The sequence below is a fragment of the Lutra lutra genome, chromosome 4 (assembly GCF_902655055.1).
Source record: "Lutra lutra chromosome 4, mLutLut1.2, whole genome shotgun sequence".
NCBI classification, from domain to species: Eukaryota; Metazoa; Chordata; class Mammalia; order Carnivora; family Mustelidae; genus Lutra; species Lutra lutra.
In genome coordinates, this window is record NC_062281.1 from 184,062,422 (window position 1) to 184,079,184 (window position 16,763).

The 16,763-nt window shown below is 43.0% G+C and overlaps 1 protein-coding gene across 1 annotated transcript in view; it reads left to right on the forward strand.

The window, feature by feature from the left end:
• Nucleotides 1-16,763, forward strand: part of UBR4 (ubiquitin protein ligase E3 component n-recognin 4) — a 136,198-nt gene that overhangs the window by 14,984 nt on the left and 104,451 nt on the right. The window contains 9 exon segments of the mRNA XM_047728541.1: nt 143-202; nt 288-478; nt 4,742-4,841; nt 4,976-5,113; nt 5,575-5,692; nt 6,550-6,737; nt 7,898-8,057; nt 8,179-8,264; nt 15,961-16,130. Coding sequence (XP_047584497.1) covers nt 143-202; nt 288-478; nt 4,742-4,841; nt 4,976-5,113; nt 5,575-5,692; nt 6,550-6,737; nt 7,898-8,057; nt 8,179-8,264; nt 15,961-16,130 — 1,211 coding nt within the window.

Consider the following 16,763-nt stretch of genomic DNA (forward strand, 5'->3'; position numbering starts at 1 on the left):
AGTGTGATGGAATCCTGTCATTAGAAAGTGACTTGAGGATATTAAGTTCTCCAAGTGAAATTAATTTGGGTGGGATTAAAATTTGTAATGAAGTAAGTCAGCTCGCTCAGATTTCTTTCTGTGTATGTTTGATGTTGGACAGCTTGAAATCTATGACATGATTGGACAAGCGATCAGCAACTCCCGGCGGGCTGGTGGAGAGGTAAGAAGTATGTCTCTGCTACATTCCTGTCTCATAGCTCGTAAGATCTCCGCGGTCATCCTTGTCTTTTGTACTTTTTCAACAGCACTATCAGAACTTCCAGTTGCTGGGTGCGTGGTGTTTGTTAAACAGCCTTTTCCTCATACTGAACCTCAGTCCCACTGCCTTGGCCGATAAGGGGAAAGAGAAAGACCCACTGGCTGCACTCCGAGTCAGAGACATCCTTTCTCGAACAAAAGAGGGAGTGGGCTCTCCTAAACTGGGACCTGGGAAAGGGTACGTGTCTACTCGATTGCTGTTCATGTTGTGCGTTGTGTCACTGCTGTTTTGTATTGATGGGGAGCTAGGGTAAGCCCTCTAATCTTCACATCTGTTTGCCGCCGTACCTGGTTAAGTTTAACAACTAAGGTAGTGATCATTGTCTCCTCTCTACATCATAGCTGTGTGATTTTGGACAAATTGCTCATTTTTTTCAGAGTTTGCTTATCTCTAAGAGGGGAAAATATCTGTGTTAATGTAACTTTCAGGGTTTTTATGAGGTTCAAATCAGAAAAAAATGCCTCTGTTTTGTAAGACGGGCTGGTGTGACTTGCAGTTAATTACTCACCTGCACGTTTGATCTGTGAGGAGGATTGTCAGGTCCTCTTGGCTTGCTTCCTAGAACATTTGCTGCCGTCCTGAAACAGTCTGGACAGTAAGCCCTGCTTGCTCGGAGAGGAGTTAGAGATGGGACTTCCATGTGGTTCGAGGTTTTATTTTCTAAGCCCAGGCATTTCTGGGTTTTATTTAATTTTTGAGTCCCTACCACGTGCTGGGCTCCTCCAGGCATGGAGGATGTAGTGCTGTTCACAGCAAATGTCTGTGCTTTCATGGAGCTTATTTTCTAATTGGAGCAACAGTGAACACAAGTACACTAGTAAGTTCACGATTGATTCTCATAGGAGTGTTATGAAGAAAAATAGTCCTCAGCGAGGGGCTGGAGAGTGACGGGGGTGTTATTTTAGTTAGGATGATAAGGAATGGGCTCTAAGGACAAGGTGGAGAGAACATATGTGAGGTGACAGAGTGAGCCATGCAAATTTTGGGGGTACAGTTCAGGTTTGGAGGTGGAGGTATGGTTAACATTTTTTTTTTTAAAGATTTTATTTATTTATTTGACAGACCACAAGTAGGCAGAGAGGCAGGCAGAGAGAGACGGGGAAGCAGGCTCCCCGCTGAGCAGAGAGCTCGATGCAGGGCTCGACCCCAGGACCCCGGGATCATGATCTGAGCTGAAGGCAGATGCTTAATCTGCCTGGGATTGGGCGGGGCTTAATCCCAGGACCCTGAGACTGTGACCCGAGGCAAAGGCAGAGGCTTTAACCTACTGAGCCACCCAGGCACCCCATGATTGACATTTTTAAGGATCAACAAGGTCAATGTGGCTGGAGTGGAGCCCTTGGGGAGAGTGGTAGAAAGTTATGTCAGAGAGGTAGCCAGGGGCCAGATCTGCCTGGGCCAAGTGTAATCTGTAAGTGGTGGAGGGTTTTCCCCAGGGGAGTGATCTGATCTATTAATTCTTAGTGACCCAAGAACCCGGCTGGTGTGGGAATAAGACTGCAGGGTCTAAGGCAGAAAGTAGGGAGAGTAGTTGGGAAGCTCATGCATTATTCCAAATGAGAGATGAAGGGACCTGGAATAGGGTGCTTGTGGGAAAGGCAGAGAGAAGAGGTCAAAGCAGCATGCATTTGGAAGGTACAGCTGACAGGATTTGGTGATGGCTTGGATAGTGAGTGTGAAAGATATGACATCAGAATTTTTTCGCATGAGCAACTGGGTTGTATAACTTATGGAGACAGGGAACACTGACTTAGGGCTTGGGTGGCAGAAAGGGGAAGAAGTATAGAATTCCGTCGTTGCCATGCTGAGTTTGAGATGACTTTCAGACCTCTCTTTGTGAGATGGTGAATGGGCTGTTGGTATGGATGTCTGGAGCTCCAGGAGGAAGTCCAATTCTGGACCTCATTCAACAGATTATTCACTGAGTATCTTCTCTGTCCTGAGTTCTGTGTCAGTTCTGGAATGCTGTGATGTATATTAAAAAAACAAAAACAAAAAACCCCACATTTCTAAGAGACGTGAAGAGGTCATGTCAGATTGTATCTAGAGAGTATTCTAATCAGGGTGTTTGGCCTGGGCAGAGAAATCAAGGCAGGTTTCCTTGAGGAAATGTTAAATGAACTGAAATTTGAAATAGACGTTGGGATGGTAGATATTAGATACCAGGCAAAGAAGGGAATGAACATGTTCCAGAGAGAATAGTAGTTTGTGATTTTTTGTATTTCTGTCTTCACACTTGGCACTGTAGCAGGAAATGGAAGGATGCCAAAAGGTCTATCCTTCAAAGTAACAGTAATGTTTAAAAAACAGCTCTTGTTTCTTGACATTGAAAAAGAAAATCCATACCTTATGTAAGTTACAAACCTTAAGAAAGGGGAAAATAGGGGCGCCTGGGTGGCTCAGTGGGTTAAGCCGCTGCCTTCGGCTCAGGTCATGATCTCGGAGTCCTGGGATCGAGCCCCGCATCGGGCTCTCTGCTCTCTCGGGGAGCCTGCTTCCTCCTCTCTCTCTGCCTGCCTCTCTGCCTGCTTGTGATCTCTCTGTCAAATAAAAAAAGAAAAAAAAAATCTTAAGAAAGGGGAAAATAAGTCATCCTAAATTCTACCTCCCAAACTGGTTAAACACTCTTCCAGACATTTTTCAGTGCACATGATGTGCACAAGATGTGTATGTTTACAGAACAGGATTGCCGTTAGAAAATATCGTAGATGGGGTGCCTGGGTGGCTCAGTGGGTTAAAGCCTCTGCCTTCGGCTCAGGTCATGATCCCAGGGTCCTGGGATGGAGCCCCTCTTTGGGCCCTCTGCTCAGCAGGGAGCCTGCTTCCTCCTCTGTCTCTCTCTGTCTGCCTCTCTGCCTACTTGTGATCTCTGTCAAATAAATAAATTCCTTAAAAAAGAAAAAAAAGAAAAAATATTGTAGATAACTTTTCAGTGGTGCCGTTTCGGAATCACTAGGAGTGTTTAATGGCTGGTGGTTTTCCACCATATTAACATGCCGTTGTTAATTAATTACCCTATTGAAATACTTACTAGGCTGTATTAAATTTCTTGTGTTGATAAACTATGCTTTGATAAATTTTCTGAATGTAAATCTTTGTGAACTTGTTTAATTATCCCCTTGGGGTAAATTTCCAGAAGTATGATTGTTGGAACAAAAGGGCATACTTATGTAAAAATTTGCAGGGTTTTGCTAGATTATTCTGATGGCACTCTCACTAGCGGTTTGTGCGCATGTGCCCATTTCTCCCGGTCATCTTTGACAGTGTCTGTCATTAATCTTCATGTTTGTCTAATCTTAAAAGAGAAAGATGGTATTACATCACTCCTACTTATGTTTCTTTATGAGTACTGCGGTAACTGTGTGTTTTTTTTTTTTTTTAAGATTTTATTTATTGATTTGACAGAGATCACAAGTCGTCAGAGAGGCAGGCAGATAGAGAGGGGGAAGCAGGCTTCCTGCTGAGCAGAGAGTCTGATGCGGGGATCGATCCCAGGACCCTGGTATCATGACCTGAGCCGAAGGCAGAGGCTTAACCCACTGAGCCACCCAGGCGCCCTGTAACTGTGTTTTTTACCCCCGCTTTCTCTTCAGTATTTCTCCTTTTTTTCTTACTGATGAACATGAGCTCTTTGTGTATTAGGTGTACTAATTTTTGTCCTGTGGTCATTTGAACAGAAAGAAAAAGTTTTACTCACATTTAAAGTGTAAAACTTTGTTTTTATTCCCTTTAGTTTATGACTAGATACTTTATAGAAGTTGGTGATTTTTACCCTTTTTCTTCTCAAAAGAATGACTTTTTTTCTTAATTGATGAGCAGTTTCTTCTAAGAGGCTGTCACCCTGGAACAGCCAGATGGAAGAGATACCTAGGGCAGGGTGTGGGGAAACAGCGCAGAGCACCCCTGCCCTCCGACACGTACCACTCTTTTACTTCCCTCTGTTTGTCAGCCCAGAAGCTCTCTGAAAAGAATGACTTTATTATTTTTTTAATTTTATGGGTTTTTTTTTTAGAGATTTTACTTATTAGAGTACAAACAGGAGGTGTTGCAGGCAGAGGCAGAGGGAGAAGCATGCTGTCCACCGAGCAGGCACCCAAAAGAATGACTTTTTAAAAAGTTCGACCAGTCTTTGAATGTCATCATCTTTCACATCACCCTGTAAATTCGAACCGATAGTTTGAATTCCAAAATGCTAGTGTTTGGGAGCCTTTGTGTAGTCCTGGAGTTCTTAACCGGAAGCTTGTGGGTCCTGAGGCAGGCTGTGAGTGGGCTTCAGGGAGACGAAGCTTTTGAAATTACATGTAGATACTATGTGTGCATTTTTTTTCCTTCTGGGGAAAGGTCCATAGTTTCTGAAAGGGGTCGAGGCCCCAAATGGCAAGATGCCCTGTTTTCGAGGTTGTAATTTGTTTGTTTGCTGTCTTGTTTGTGTGTGTGTAGGCACCAGGGATTTGGGGTGCTCTCCGTAATACTGGCAAACCATGCTGTCAAGCTGTTAACCTCTCTCTTTCAAGACCTACAAGTGGAAGCTTTGCACAAGGTGAGGGCTCGTGCTTGGGGTCAGCATCTCCATTGCTGGCTTCACTTCTGGGGGAGCTCCCATGAGCCGTCCGATCCTGTTACTTCCTGCTCAGTTGGAGGACATGAATTCTCTTTTGCTACGGTTCCCTTAAGGGTTGGGAGACAGATGGTCCTCCTGCGGTCCTGAGCATTATGGCCCAGAGCACCTCCATCCAGAGGATCCAGCGGCTGATTGACTCTGTTCCACTGACAAACCTGCTGTTAACATTGCTCTCAACCTCCTACAGAAAGGTGGGTGGTGTCAGTGCTTCTGAGAATTGGAAGCTCTTACATAATCCTTTCAAAATGATGGAGAAGATTGTATACCGTGACCTTCATAATCTCAAGAGTTGTGGTAATGGTTTTGAAGATGAGCAAAATTCTTAAATGATTGCACATTTGAATCTGTTGTTGATTGCAGTGTTGTGATGCATATGACAGCTTGGTGCCTTGAGATGGTTGTCGTGCTGATGCAGTAACTTAGAGGGCGCCCCGGAAGCACTTCTGGTTCAATTCTTGTCCATAGCTTTGGCTTTGGAGTGCCTTGGTGGGATAAAGTGATCAGAGCCTAGAAGGAAAGGTGCCATTAGAAGGACTTTCTAGATTTAGAGGAAAGGAAAAGACACAGAGAAAGTGTCTCATGTGGTGAACGAGGTGAAGTAGGGCAGCTCCATTTTCGTGACCAGCAGTTACAAAGCCTCCTGCTTTCCTAGGCCTGCGTCCTGCAGCGTCAGAGGAAGGGCTCTATGAGCAGTGACGCCAGCGCCTCGACCGACTCAAACACCTACTATGAGGATGATTTCAGCAGCACAGAGGAAGACAGCAGCCAAGGTAGGGAGGGCTCTTTTTGGTCTCCAGGAGACAGGCAGCAAAGTGCAACGGGAAGTTCCCTCATGGCTTCCTTTAGTGTTCTGTTTGCCGTCTTCACCTGCCTAGTGTGGATCTTGATTTTCTGTGCCCTCAAAGGTGACATCTTATTTAGGAGTAACTTGAACTGTGGAGACTAAAGGACAGAAACTACTCTCGGTGAAGCCCGGATTGCTTTTTAGCCCTTCCCCTCCAAGATCAGAATACATCTCTGGTCCTCTTTCTTTTTGTGTGGACCCATTTCGGGAACTCTGTTCTGAGCTTTCCTAGTGAATCTCCAGAGGTTGCGTATGAGGGATTTGGTTTGGCTGTTGTCATCGATGTGTGGCTTGGGGAGGAGTAGGGAGAGGAAGTCCAGACTCTGTTGCAGTGAACAACAGGGCAAAACGAGCACTCCCTCTTGTCTTAGTTTGGAGATTGAATAAGAAAAATGTCTCAGGTTCTTTATAATCAGGTTTGTGGGAGTAATGTATAGTATTGTGAAATGTGCAGCTCTTACTTTGGGCATTACAACTGATAGACAAGTAAAAATTTATTTTTCAAAATGTTTGGCTTTTTGCCAGTAAAGTGACATCATTTCTCTTCATTGGGTTTCTTTAAGAAATACCAGTTTTATTGAGGTACAGTATACATGCCGTAAAATGCTCCTGTTTTATGGGTACATTTGGATGAGTACTGGCAAATTTATGCAGCCACGTAACTACCACCTGAAATCAAGATATCCTTGTGTTCCTTTTGACGTAGACACTTCCACAAAGCAGATGTACTGAAAATTTTGTAAAAATGTGTGATTTTTATTACTTATTTCTTTCTCTGTTCAGATGATGACAGTGAGCCTATTTTGGGGCAATGGTTTGAGGAGACCATCTCCCCCAGTAAAGAGAAAGTGGCACCTCCGCCCCCTCCCCCGCCCCCTCCGCTGGAGAGCTCTCCTCGAGTTAAAAGCCCCAGTAAACAGGCCCCTGGTGAGAAGGGCAACATTTTGGCTAGTCGCAAAGATCCTGAGTTGGTAAGAGTGAATTTCTGAGGTTTAGGGGGAGGGAGAGATGGGGAGAAGGGGTGTGAAAAGCAGATTGTTTGAACTAAAACATTTTGTAGGTTGGATTAACTGTAATATTTAGATATTTTTTCTTAAGACTTACATGTACCCCTGGTGTTTGATTGAGTTGTATTCTTGGCATCGTTTCTTTGATTGAGAGTTAGTAACATGACCTTTGGAGTTAAAGTGGGTTTGAATCCTGCTTCTGCCACTCCTGGCTCTGAGACTTTGGGCAAGAGTCTAAAACTTCTCCAAGCCTCAGTTTTATCTTCTGTCATATGGGAGTGATTATATCTGCCTTTAGGGGTGTTGTGAAGAATGAAAGAGCCCTTAGCGTAGGTGTGGTCCATCCTGAGTGCTTGTTAAATTATTTGTTCAAGCAGCGTTTCTAGATGATGTACTATGTGTCAGTGCTGTTCTAAAGCTAGATTGATAAACAAGGCAGATATGGAGCACACTTTCATACAGCTTCATCTCATCAAGGTTGTGGACATAAAACATTCACACAATAATTCAGTTCATTTTGAGAAACAAAGAGCTGAGAATTTCGTGTGTGTATAATGATCATACAGGTTTCAGAATTCCTTTCTATCTTTTTTTTTTTTTAAAGGTTTTATTTATTTGTCAGAGAAAGAGAGCACAAGCAGGCAGAGTAGGAGGCAGAGGAAGAGGGAGAAACAAGGCTCCCCGCTGAGCAAGGAGCCAGAGGCGGGACTCGATCCCAGGACTCTGGGATCATGATCTGAACTGAAGGCAGCTAGCCTGAAACCGACTGAGCCACCTAGGCGTCCCAGAATTCCTTATTTCAGTAATGTCCTTGAGCTGAAGAAATTCAGGGCCTTAGAGGAATGACAGAAGCAAGTCTCTCTAGAAAACTCTGTCTTCCCACGGTGTTTTCTGAAGTCTTTTGTGTTCAACTGGTGCCATTTTGTGTAACTGGTAGAATTATGTGGGAAAGATTGTCATAATTAAATTTTGTCCCACCGTAGGGGATTTAAAATCTGACCCTTTAATTCATGGCTTTTGTTGCATCATATCTATGGGTGTGTTTTAGTTCTCTTTATATTCAGGGTTTGGAGGCAGTCTGGGCTTATGGACCTGATATAAGGTTCTTTATGTTTTTTTTTCAGTTCTTAGGCCTGGCTTCCAACATTTTGAACTTCATCACTTCTTCCATGCTGAACTCGCGGAACAATTTTATCCGAAACTACCTGAGTGTGTCTCTTTCAGAACACCACATGGCCACCCTGGCCAGCATCATTAAGGAGGTGGACAAAGATGGACTCAAGGGTCAGTAGGCAGGATAGGGGCCTGGTGGATTTTTTCCCCCCAGTGACATTTGGCTGTTGGCAGGGAGGTGTGATGCATCAAGGGGCTGCTTGAATAACGAGTGTCCTTATTTGCTTTCCAGGTTCATCAGATGAAGAGTTCGCTGCTGCTCTCTATCACTTCAACCACTCTCTGGTAACTTCTGACCTTCAGTCACCCAATCTGCAGGTTTGTCTGCACCGATACCTTCGGCTAAGTGCTGTGTGTCTGCTCCTAATAGGCTGTAGTGTTCCGATTACAAAGGAACGTGGCTTGTTGTGGAAACACCTTCACTGGGAAGAGTTAGAGATTATTCTAATATGTTCTGCTATCCCATCAGGATCATTTCAAGACAGAAAAAATGTGTTCTTTATCCTCAAGTCGTTCAGTAAGCTTAAAGCAAAGGAAAAACTACAAAACCAGCCCCTAATGAGTGTCCTAGTAGACAGGTGGGCAAAATAGGTAAGAGGGCAGTTTATAAAAAGGGAAATATCAGTGGCTAACAATCCTAGGAATTGCTTAACTCCACCTGTAATCCAAGGAATCCATGTTGGAAATGTGTTTTAAAAGAGTCATTCAAATTATAGGAGGTAGATGCTTTCTGATACAAGGTTACTTGCAAACTCACCAGCAAAATAAAGCCTAGGATCTCTTTTTTTTTTTTTTAAAGATTTTATTTATTTATTTGACAGAGAGAAATCACAAGTAAGCATAGAGGCAGGCAGAGAGAGAGGAGGAAGCAGGCTCCCTGCTGAGCAGAAAGCCCTATGTGGGGCTCGAACCCACGACCTGGGATCATGACCTGAGCCGAAGGCAGCGGCTTAACCCACTGAGCCACCCAGGCGCCCCTAAAGCCTAGGATCTTGATTGAGGCCTTAAAAAATCTTAGGGTTTTTTCTCCCCACTAGTAAGTGATGTCTTGAATCCTGTATCTCAAATTCCCCCTTTCATTAGTTTTATATACATGCTTATTTTTACATTTATATTCTTTAAATTTTCAAATTACTTGATTGCTTTTAGCTTTATGGTAAATGATACCATTCTCTCTATATATAGTCTTGTTGGGCCTTCCTTTTTCATTTATAATTATTTTCATTATATTGTCAAGATTCGTCTGTGCTATTGCTAATTCTGTAGTTCTTGTTTTGCCGTATGCTGTGCCGTTGTGTTTGTGACTGTACCAATTTATTCATCTCCCCTCTGCTCCCACTGATGGACCTTTTGGTTGTGTCAGGGTATGTTGCTACTCCAGGTGTTGCTGTGATCTTGTACGTGTCCCCTGGATAACAAGGGGGTTCTCATGGGCAGATAACTGGGAGTAGATCTGGTAGGAAACGGAGTATGTGACTGTCTGCAGGTAATGCCAGACTGCTCTCTCGAGTGGCCGCACCAGTGTGGCACCCGGCTGGTTCAGTCTGGAAGAACAGGCGACTCTTGATCTTGGGGTTGTGAGTTGGAGCCCCACATTGGGTGTAGAGATTACTTTAAAAAAAAAAAAAAAAAAAAAAAGTTTTACCATTACCAGCAATGTGTCAGATTTATGGATTCACTTTTTCTCCCACCATTTGACAATGTGATGTTTTTTCTCCCAATCCCAACGTGAGGCTTGAACTCATGACCCTGAGATCAAGTCGTGAACTGAGTTTAAGAGTCCGACACTGAACTGAGCCACCCAGGTACCCCCACAGTGTCATATTTTAATAATAATTTTTTAATGTGGTCAGAGTTAGTGATTCTCAATCTCTTAGTGTGCATAAGGATCCCTGGGGAATTTATTTAAAATGCAGATTTCTGGGCGCCTGGGTGGCTCAGTGGGTTAAGCCTCTGCCTTCGGCTCAGGTCATGATCTCAGGGTCCTGGGATCGAGTCCTGCATCGGGCTCTCTGCTCAGCAGGGAGCCTGCTTCCCTCTCTCTCTCTCTCTCTGCCTGACTCTGTCTACTGTGATCTCTCTCTGTCAAATAAATAAAATCTTAAAAAAAAAAAAAATGCAGATTTCTGTTGCAGCTACCCTTCACTTCCCTGAGAAGAATTAAATTTGGTAGATCTCTCCAGTAGTTTGCCCTAAGATTGTTGTGAAAATTTTTCATTATTCTTAAGATTATTTTGGTGGATTCTCAGAATCAGGACACAGTTCAGGGGTTTGCACTTCCCCTAAGGGAACAAAATCTAGGAATCTATTTCAAAAGGTTAAACATGATTCTTAGCATCCCAAGTTATTTGAAAAATTCTTAAAAATTTATTTAATTGTTTAAAAAGATAATTATAAAACCTATTTATACATACCTAGTGTTAGATGAAAAAAATTGCTTTGGGGGCGCCTGGGTGGCTCAGTCGTTAAGCATCTGCCTTCAGCTCAGGTCATCATCCTGGGGTTCTGGGCTCAAGTCTGGCCTCGGGCTCCCTGCTCAGCAGGAAACCTGCTTTTCCCTCTTCCACTCCCCCTGCTTATGTTCCCTCTCTTGCTGTGTCTCTCTTTGTCAAATAACAAAAACTTAAAAAAAAATTATAAAACCTATTTATTCAAACATTTCTTTGGGGCACCTGGGTGGTACAGTCAGTGGAGCGTCTGACTCTTGATTTTAGTTCAGGTTGTGATCTCCGCGTTCTGAGATCGAGCCCCATGTCAGGATCCATGTTCTGCGCAGAGTCTGCTTGGGAGTCTCTCTCTTTTTCTTTTTCCACCCCTCTCCCCTGTGCATGCACGTGTGTGCACTCTAGAACTCTCTATCTCTCAAATAAGTAAATGTTAAAAAAATGATTTTTTAGCAGGAAAGGGAATATAACTTGAGTGGTGAAGTTGTTGATGTGAGATGAGGAGAACAAAATGCTTCAGTTAATATGTGGCCTCTAGCACCTTCTCAGACTATATATGTGTGTCAGGATGTCCGGCCAAAGTTAGCAGCTCCTTGCTGAGATCTAAATTTATTTAGGGAAGTTTCAAAGTTCATGGACTTGGCCCTTTCCTGCCTAAACTTGTCCAAATAATGGGGGAAGAAATACTTTCCGTAGAGAATAGGAGTTCTTAAGATTCCTGTAATGATGTTGCCCTCTTAGCATTTAAAAAATAATTCCAGACCTTGTGTGGACGTGCAGCTTGGCCTCCCATAACCACTGACTTTATGGAGAGCAAATTATCAAACCTCCCTCTTCATTCCATTTCCAAACTTGGGACTTTAAATTCTTCCCTGAAATTTCATTGCTATCATGGAAGAAAGTGAAGGATGGTTAATGTAATTTAACTACCTGCTATTGATACTGTTTCTCTGGAATCATGTACAAAGTTCTTTTTTTTTTTTTTTGGAGAGAGAGAGAGATAGAGCACGTGTGTATGGAACTGGGGCAGGGGCAGCAAAGGGAGTGGTAGGGTAGCGAGAGAATGTTAAGCCAGCCTTACGCACAGCCCAGAGCCCAGAGATTGTGACCTGAGTTGAAACCAAGAGTTGGACGCTTAACTGACTGAGCCACCTAGACCCCTGCATACAAAGTTATGTACCCAAGGTGTCTAACTTGTGCTGCAAGACCTACACAGTGTCCTTTAAGGGAGGTTAATGAAATGGACCCCACCCAGTCTTTGAAAGAAAACAAATGTAAGCTGCATCATAAAAATTTTCTTCATCTGTCAGAGTAATAAAAAACTGGGTCTGAGCTAGTAAGACTGCTAGGCTTTCTCTCCTTACAGAAGAAATTGAAACCTATTTATTGAAGATGACTTACGAACATGTAGCAGAAAGAGGACTTTCTGCCAAAAGGCCACGTGCTTGGTTGGCATGGCCTCTCTTTCTGTTCTTTCAAATTTGTTTAATAGAGCAGTCTACTAAGATGATTTGTGTCTTCTGAAGCCAAATGAGAAAGCAGGCTTTGTCTGGCTTCCCGCTGGCATTTTGCTCTATTGGCCATTGGTGATTAGCTCAAACTCTAGCCCTGGTTGGAGATAGAATTGGAAGGTTGGGGACCCAGCCCTCTAGTTATGTGGTTGGTTCCTCTGGCAACCAGCCCCCATCCTGAAGCTGTTTAGGGGCCTCGTTATCATAAACACAGGTAATATTGAGAGGGGCTTATTACGAAGAGCAAAACATGTTCTTACCCCGTCAGGAAATGACAAGATTTTAGGAGCTCTGTGCCAGGAGTGGGACAAAGACCAAATATGTATTTCTTCTTGTATCACAATATTAATATTGTATCACAGTGTCACAGGGAGTTAGTGTTTAACGGGCATAGAGTTTCAGTTGGGAAAAATAAAAGTGCTGGAGATGGATGGTAGTGATGTTTGCATAGTGTATATGTACTTAATGCTGCTTTAACTGTATAGTTAAAAATGATTTAAGTGGTAAATTTTATGTTACTTTATCATGATGTAAGTAAAATAAACATACCTGGCACATAGTACTAGTGCCTACTAGAGATTAGCTGCTGTCTTTATTAGTTTGTTACTATTACTGTTATTTATGTTATATTTATTAACATATTTAATGTTTTACGTTTATTACTATTGCGTATAGGAGTATAATGATTTAATATTACATAGTGGTATATGTTTACTTACCCATTTACTGAGTATTCATTGAGCACCTACTGTATACCCGGTAGTGTTGTAGGCACTATCGAAATCCAGATGACTGGGATTAGTTTGGGATCATGAGGAAAGGGGGCGATAAGGTATGGATAAAGGGCCTGGAGTAGAGATCTCGAGAAATTATTTGAATGGGGTAAAGGATCTGGATAGGAAGGTATTGAGATGCTGCCTGCCTTTTCAACCCAAATGAGACCAGAAGGGCGCTGTGGTCTCATAGAAAGGGGATGTCAGCAAGAACAGTTGGGTTGGTGGTAGAAGGAGCCGTATTGAGTTCGCAGGGAGCTCACTCTCCTAGGTTTGAGTCAGCTCTCAGGTTCTTTTCACTCATGGATAGCTTATTTATTGCACATTTGCTCAGAATGATCCTCTGGGTTCTTGAGCTACATGAGATGCATTGTGTCATTTTCTTTTTGTTCTGAAAAGTTATGTCTGCTTATCCACACCACTTGGAGTCCCTTGTGGTCGGCCAGCCTGGAAGCCAGTGTGCGGTACAGCTTGAGTGCAAAGCTTTCTTTTCATGAAGGAGTAAGCTAGAGGCAGTGAGCTGTGGCGTTACCATGGGATTGTCTTGTTTCCTGTTGGAATGGAGAATTTTATAGCCCTTTTAGTCCAGTGAGAAAAGCAGTTTGTATGTTCTTGCATACGAGAATTACATATGAGTTTTGTATAAGAATTGTACGTTTTATCAATGTTTTTAGTTAAAATAGTTATGACTACTATTATTAAAAAAATCATTTTAAGTAGGATGGCATTTTGAGGTGCCAGTGGGTTGAAGACATCTAGAAGGTAGTTGAAAATGTGAGTCTGAAATTCAGTTCTTAAAAAATTAAGATGGAGGGGCACTTGGGTGATTCATTTGGTTAAGCGTCTGCCTTTGGTTCAGATCATGGTCTTGGGGTCCTGGGATGGAGCCCTGCATTGGGCTTCCTGCTCAGTGGGGAGTCTACTTCTCCTTCTCTCTCTGTCTCTGCCTCCCATTCATGCTTATTGTTCTCTTTCAAATAAATTAAAAAATGCCCCCCAAAATTAACATTGACAGTGGAGTTTTGGGAATTAAGCACTAAGAGGCAGTTGTTGAAGTAACGAGAACAGTTAGAGGGTTGGAAGATGGGACCTGAATGAGGAGGGTGGAGGAAAAAAGCCCAGGTATGCCGGCACTAAGCAGGGGTGGGGACAGGGCACCCGAAGGGCTGGAGGAAACTCTTTAAGCCAGGCCTTTGTGGGTGTGCTATGGTGCAGTTTTACTTAGAAAGTCAGTTCCTCTTAGGGCTACTGAGAGTTGGAGTGGATGGGGAAAACCAGGTTCTGAGGAACGTTTGCCCATTTCTTAGGGCCCTGAGGCCTGAAACAACTTGACATAAAACAAAAAATCCTCCTAAAAAATATGATATCAACATTATAACATCATATCCTTCCACCCAATTCATGATGTACATTTTTCTGTTTTCTTTCTAGTCCCTATCTGTATAGTTGCAGTTTCGCAGTTAAAATCAGAATATCGATACATCTCTTTTTTCCGCTTTTTAAAATTTTACTGCTTCAAATATTGTTTTCCTTGGTCTTTATAGTTGCCACTATCATGGCTGCATGTTCCTTGATTTGAACACTTAGATTTTTTTCTGAAAAATTTTTTTATTATTATTACAGGAGTGCTTCAGGTAATATTTTTTATATAGCTCAGGCATGTTAATTTTTTTGAATTATTTCCTTGAGTTAGGAGTTGAGAAAATCTTTAAGGCTGTGTGGAGCATAATGATTAAGAATGCAGATTTTTGAGATTAACCTGGCTTGGACACTTGGGAATCATGTGTCTTAGGTCATGTTCTTAAACCACCGTGAGCTCTATTTCCCCCATCAGTAAAATGGAGCACGTACCCACCTGACACTATAACTGAGCATTTCGAGGGACGGTATGTGTGCAGAGCTTAGTCTGTGATAGCTACCCAGTACATTCGAACTACTCTTTTTTTTTTTTTAAGATTTTATGTATTTGAGGGGGGTCGGAGAATGTGCATGAGCCGGGTTAAGGGGGGCGGGAGAAGCAGACTTCCCGCTGAGCAGAGAGCCTGATGCGGGCCTCGATCCTCAGACTCTGGGATCATGACCTGAGCCAGAGGCAGATGCTCAACCAGCTGAGCCACCCAGGCGTTCCATGAACTACTTTTGATATCTGTGACATTTTGAATAATTATTTCCAAGGAGTGGGGTCCTCTGGGATGTTTTATAAGAATATAATTTAATTTGACAGACTTAGAAATTTATCCTATATTCCGAGGTAACTATGATTTGTGTCTTCTGAAGCCAAGTGAGAAAGCGGGCCCTTTGGTTTTCCATTGGCATCGTGCTCAGTTTGTGTGTGTGTTTGAGAAGATAAGTTGCAGCTTAGATAACTGAGCTGCAAGTCAAGCTCATTTGAAAGACGCGGTGCAACTGGAGGCAAAGACAACCCTGACTAATTTGGGGTGCCTTTACATCTTAAGAGGCAGACTTTCTCTGCTGATACTGCTGTGGAATACAAGCGGCTGGACCTTGTGCATTTCAGGACCTTCCCACTCCGAGTGTTACTTGTATGTAACTGGTTGTGAAAGAACAACTGTCAGCCCGTTGGGATAGTCCTCCCGATCTGCTGTCTCGGTGCATCGCCCCTTTTTAGGACCCCATGTCTGACACTGACTATAGTTGTGAACGGGCTTAGATTAGTAATTTTCCCTTTATAGTTTTCTCCTTTGTTGAGTGAATGACCTTTCTCCAAATCAGGTCTAAATCTGAATTTCTGCATGCTCTTTAAAATACTCTTCCAGGGGCGCCTGGGTGGCTCAGTGGGTTAAAGCCTCTGCCTTTGGCTCGGGTCATGATCCCAGGGTCCTGGGATCGAGCCCTGCATCAGGCTCTCTACTCAGCGGGGAGCCTGTTTCCTCTTCTCTCTGCTGCCTCTCTGTCTACCTGTGATCTCTGTCAAATAAATAAATAAAATCTTTTTTTTTTTTTTTTTAAAGATTTTATTTATTTACTTGACAGAAAGAGATCACAAGTAGGCAGAGAGGCAGGCAGAAATACAGGGGGAAGCAGGATCCCTGCTGAGCAGAGAGCCTGATGCGGGGCTCAATTCCAGGAACCTGAGACCATGACCTGAGCCGAAGGCAGAGGCTTAACCCATTGAGCCACCCAGGTGCCCCTAAATAAAATCTTAAAAAAAAAAAAAAAAACAAAAAAACTCTTCCAGCATTAAAGAGTAACATTTAGGGGTCATGGGTAACCTTTGGCTTTGTTCTCTTTTTCCTAATGGTTTCTTATATGTCTTCCTTGGCAGAACACACTGTTGCAGCAGCTGGGAGTAGCTCCTTTCTCTGAGGGCCCTTGGCCCTTGTACATTCACCCTCAAAGCCTCTCTGTGCTTTCACGCCTTTTGCTCATCTGGCAGCATAAAGCCGGCGCTCAAGGTGATCCCGATGTCCCTGAATGCCTTAAAGTTTGGGACAGGTAAGAGAATTCCAGGAGAAGCCCTGCAGAGGTGGTTATGTGCTTTTTTACAATCTGTTTGATTTCTTTGTAGTTAGCCCGGGGCTCTGAGACAGGTATGTGATGATAGCGGTACAGTAGTGAGGGCGGAGGAGTATGTTTCTGATGGTGTTGGGGGAAGATCCGCTGTTTAAGAAGTGGAAATACCTACACTGTGGTCTGGAAACAAAATCATCCCTTAGCACATGGGGGATATGGATGCAATTATGAGACAGAACCTGAATCCTGAATGTAACCAATTTTATCCTGACCTGATTTTTTGAAAGACGAAACGGGGAAGCCAACTCTGTCTTCAGTTATTTTGCTCTCAACATGAAAACCACTGAGAGTGACTTGTCTTTTTTGGACAACTTTTAAAGAATTTTTTTACTTGGGGGAAGCTCACATTAATCATCTAAATCCTCTTTAGATGGACCTATATTTGCCATTTTTGTTTACATGGTTAAGCGTCTTCAAAGCAGTTTGTTTTCCTAAAAGGCTTTGCTTTTCTCTTCCCCATACTATGATCAAATAGCTCTAATGCTGGATTTGAGAAATCATAAACCTCCTTGAATGCCAAAGACCCACTGTATTTTTCTTGATGGAATCTTGCAA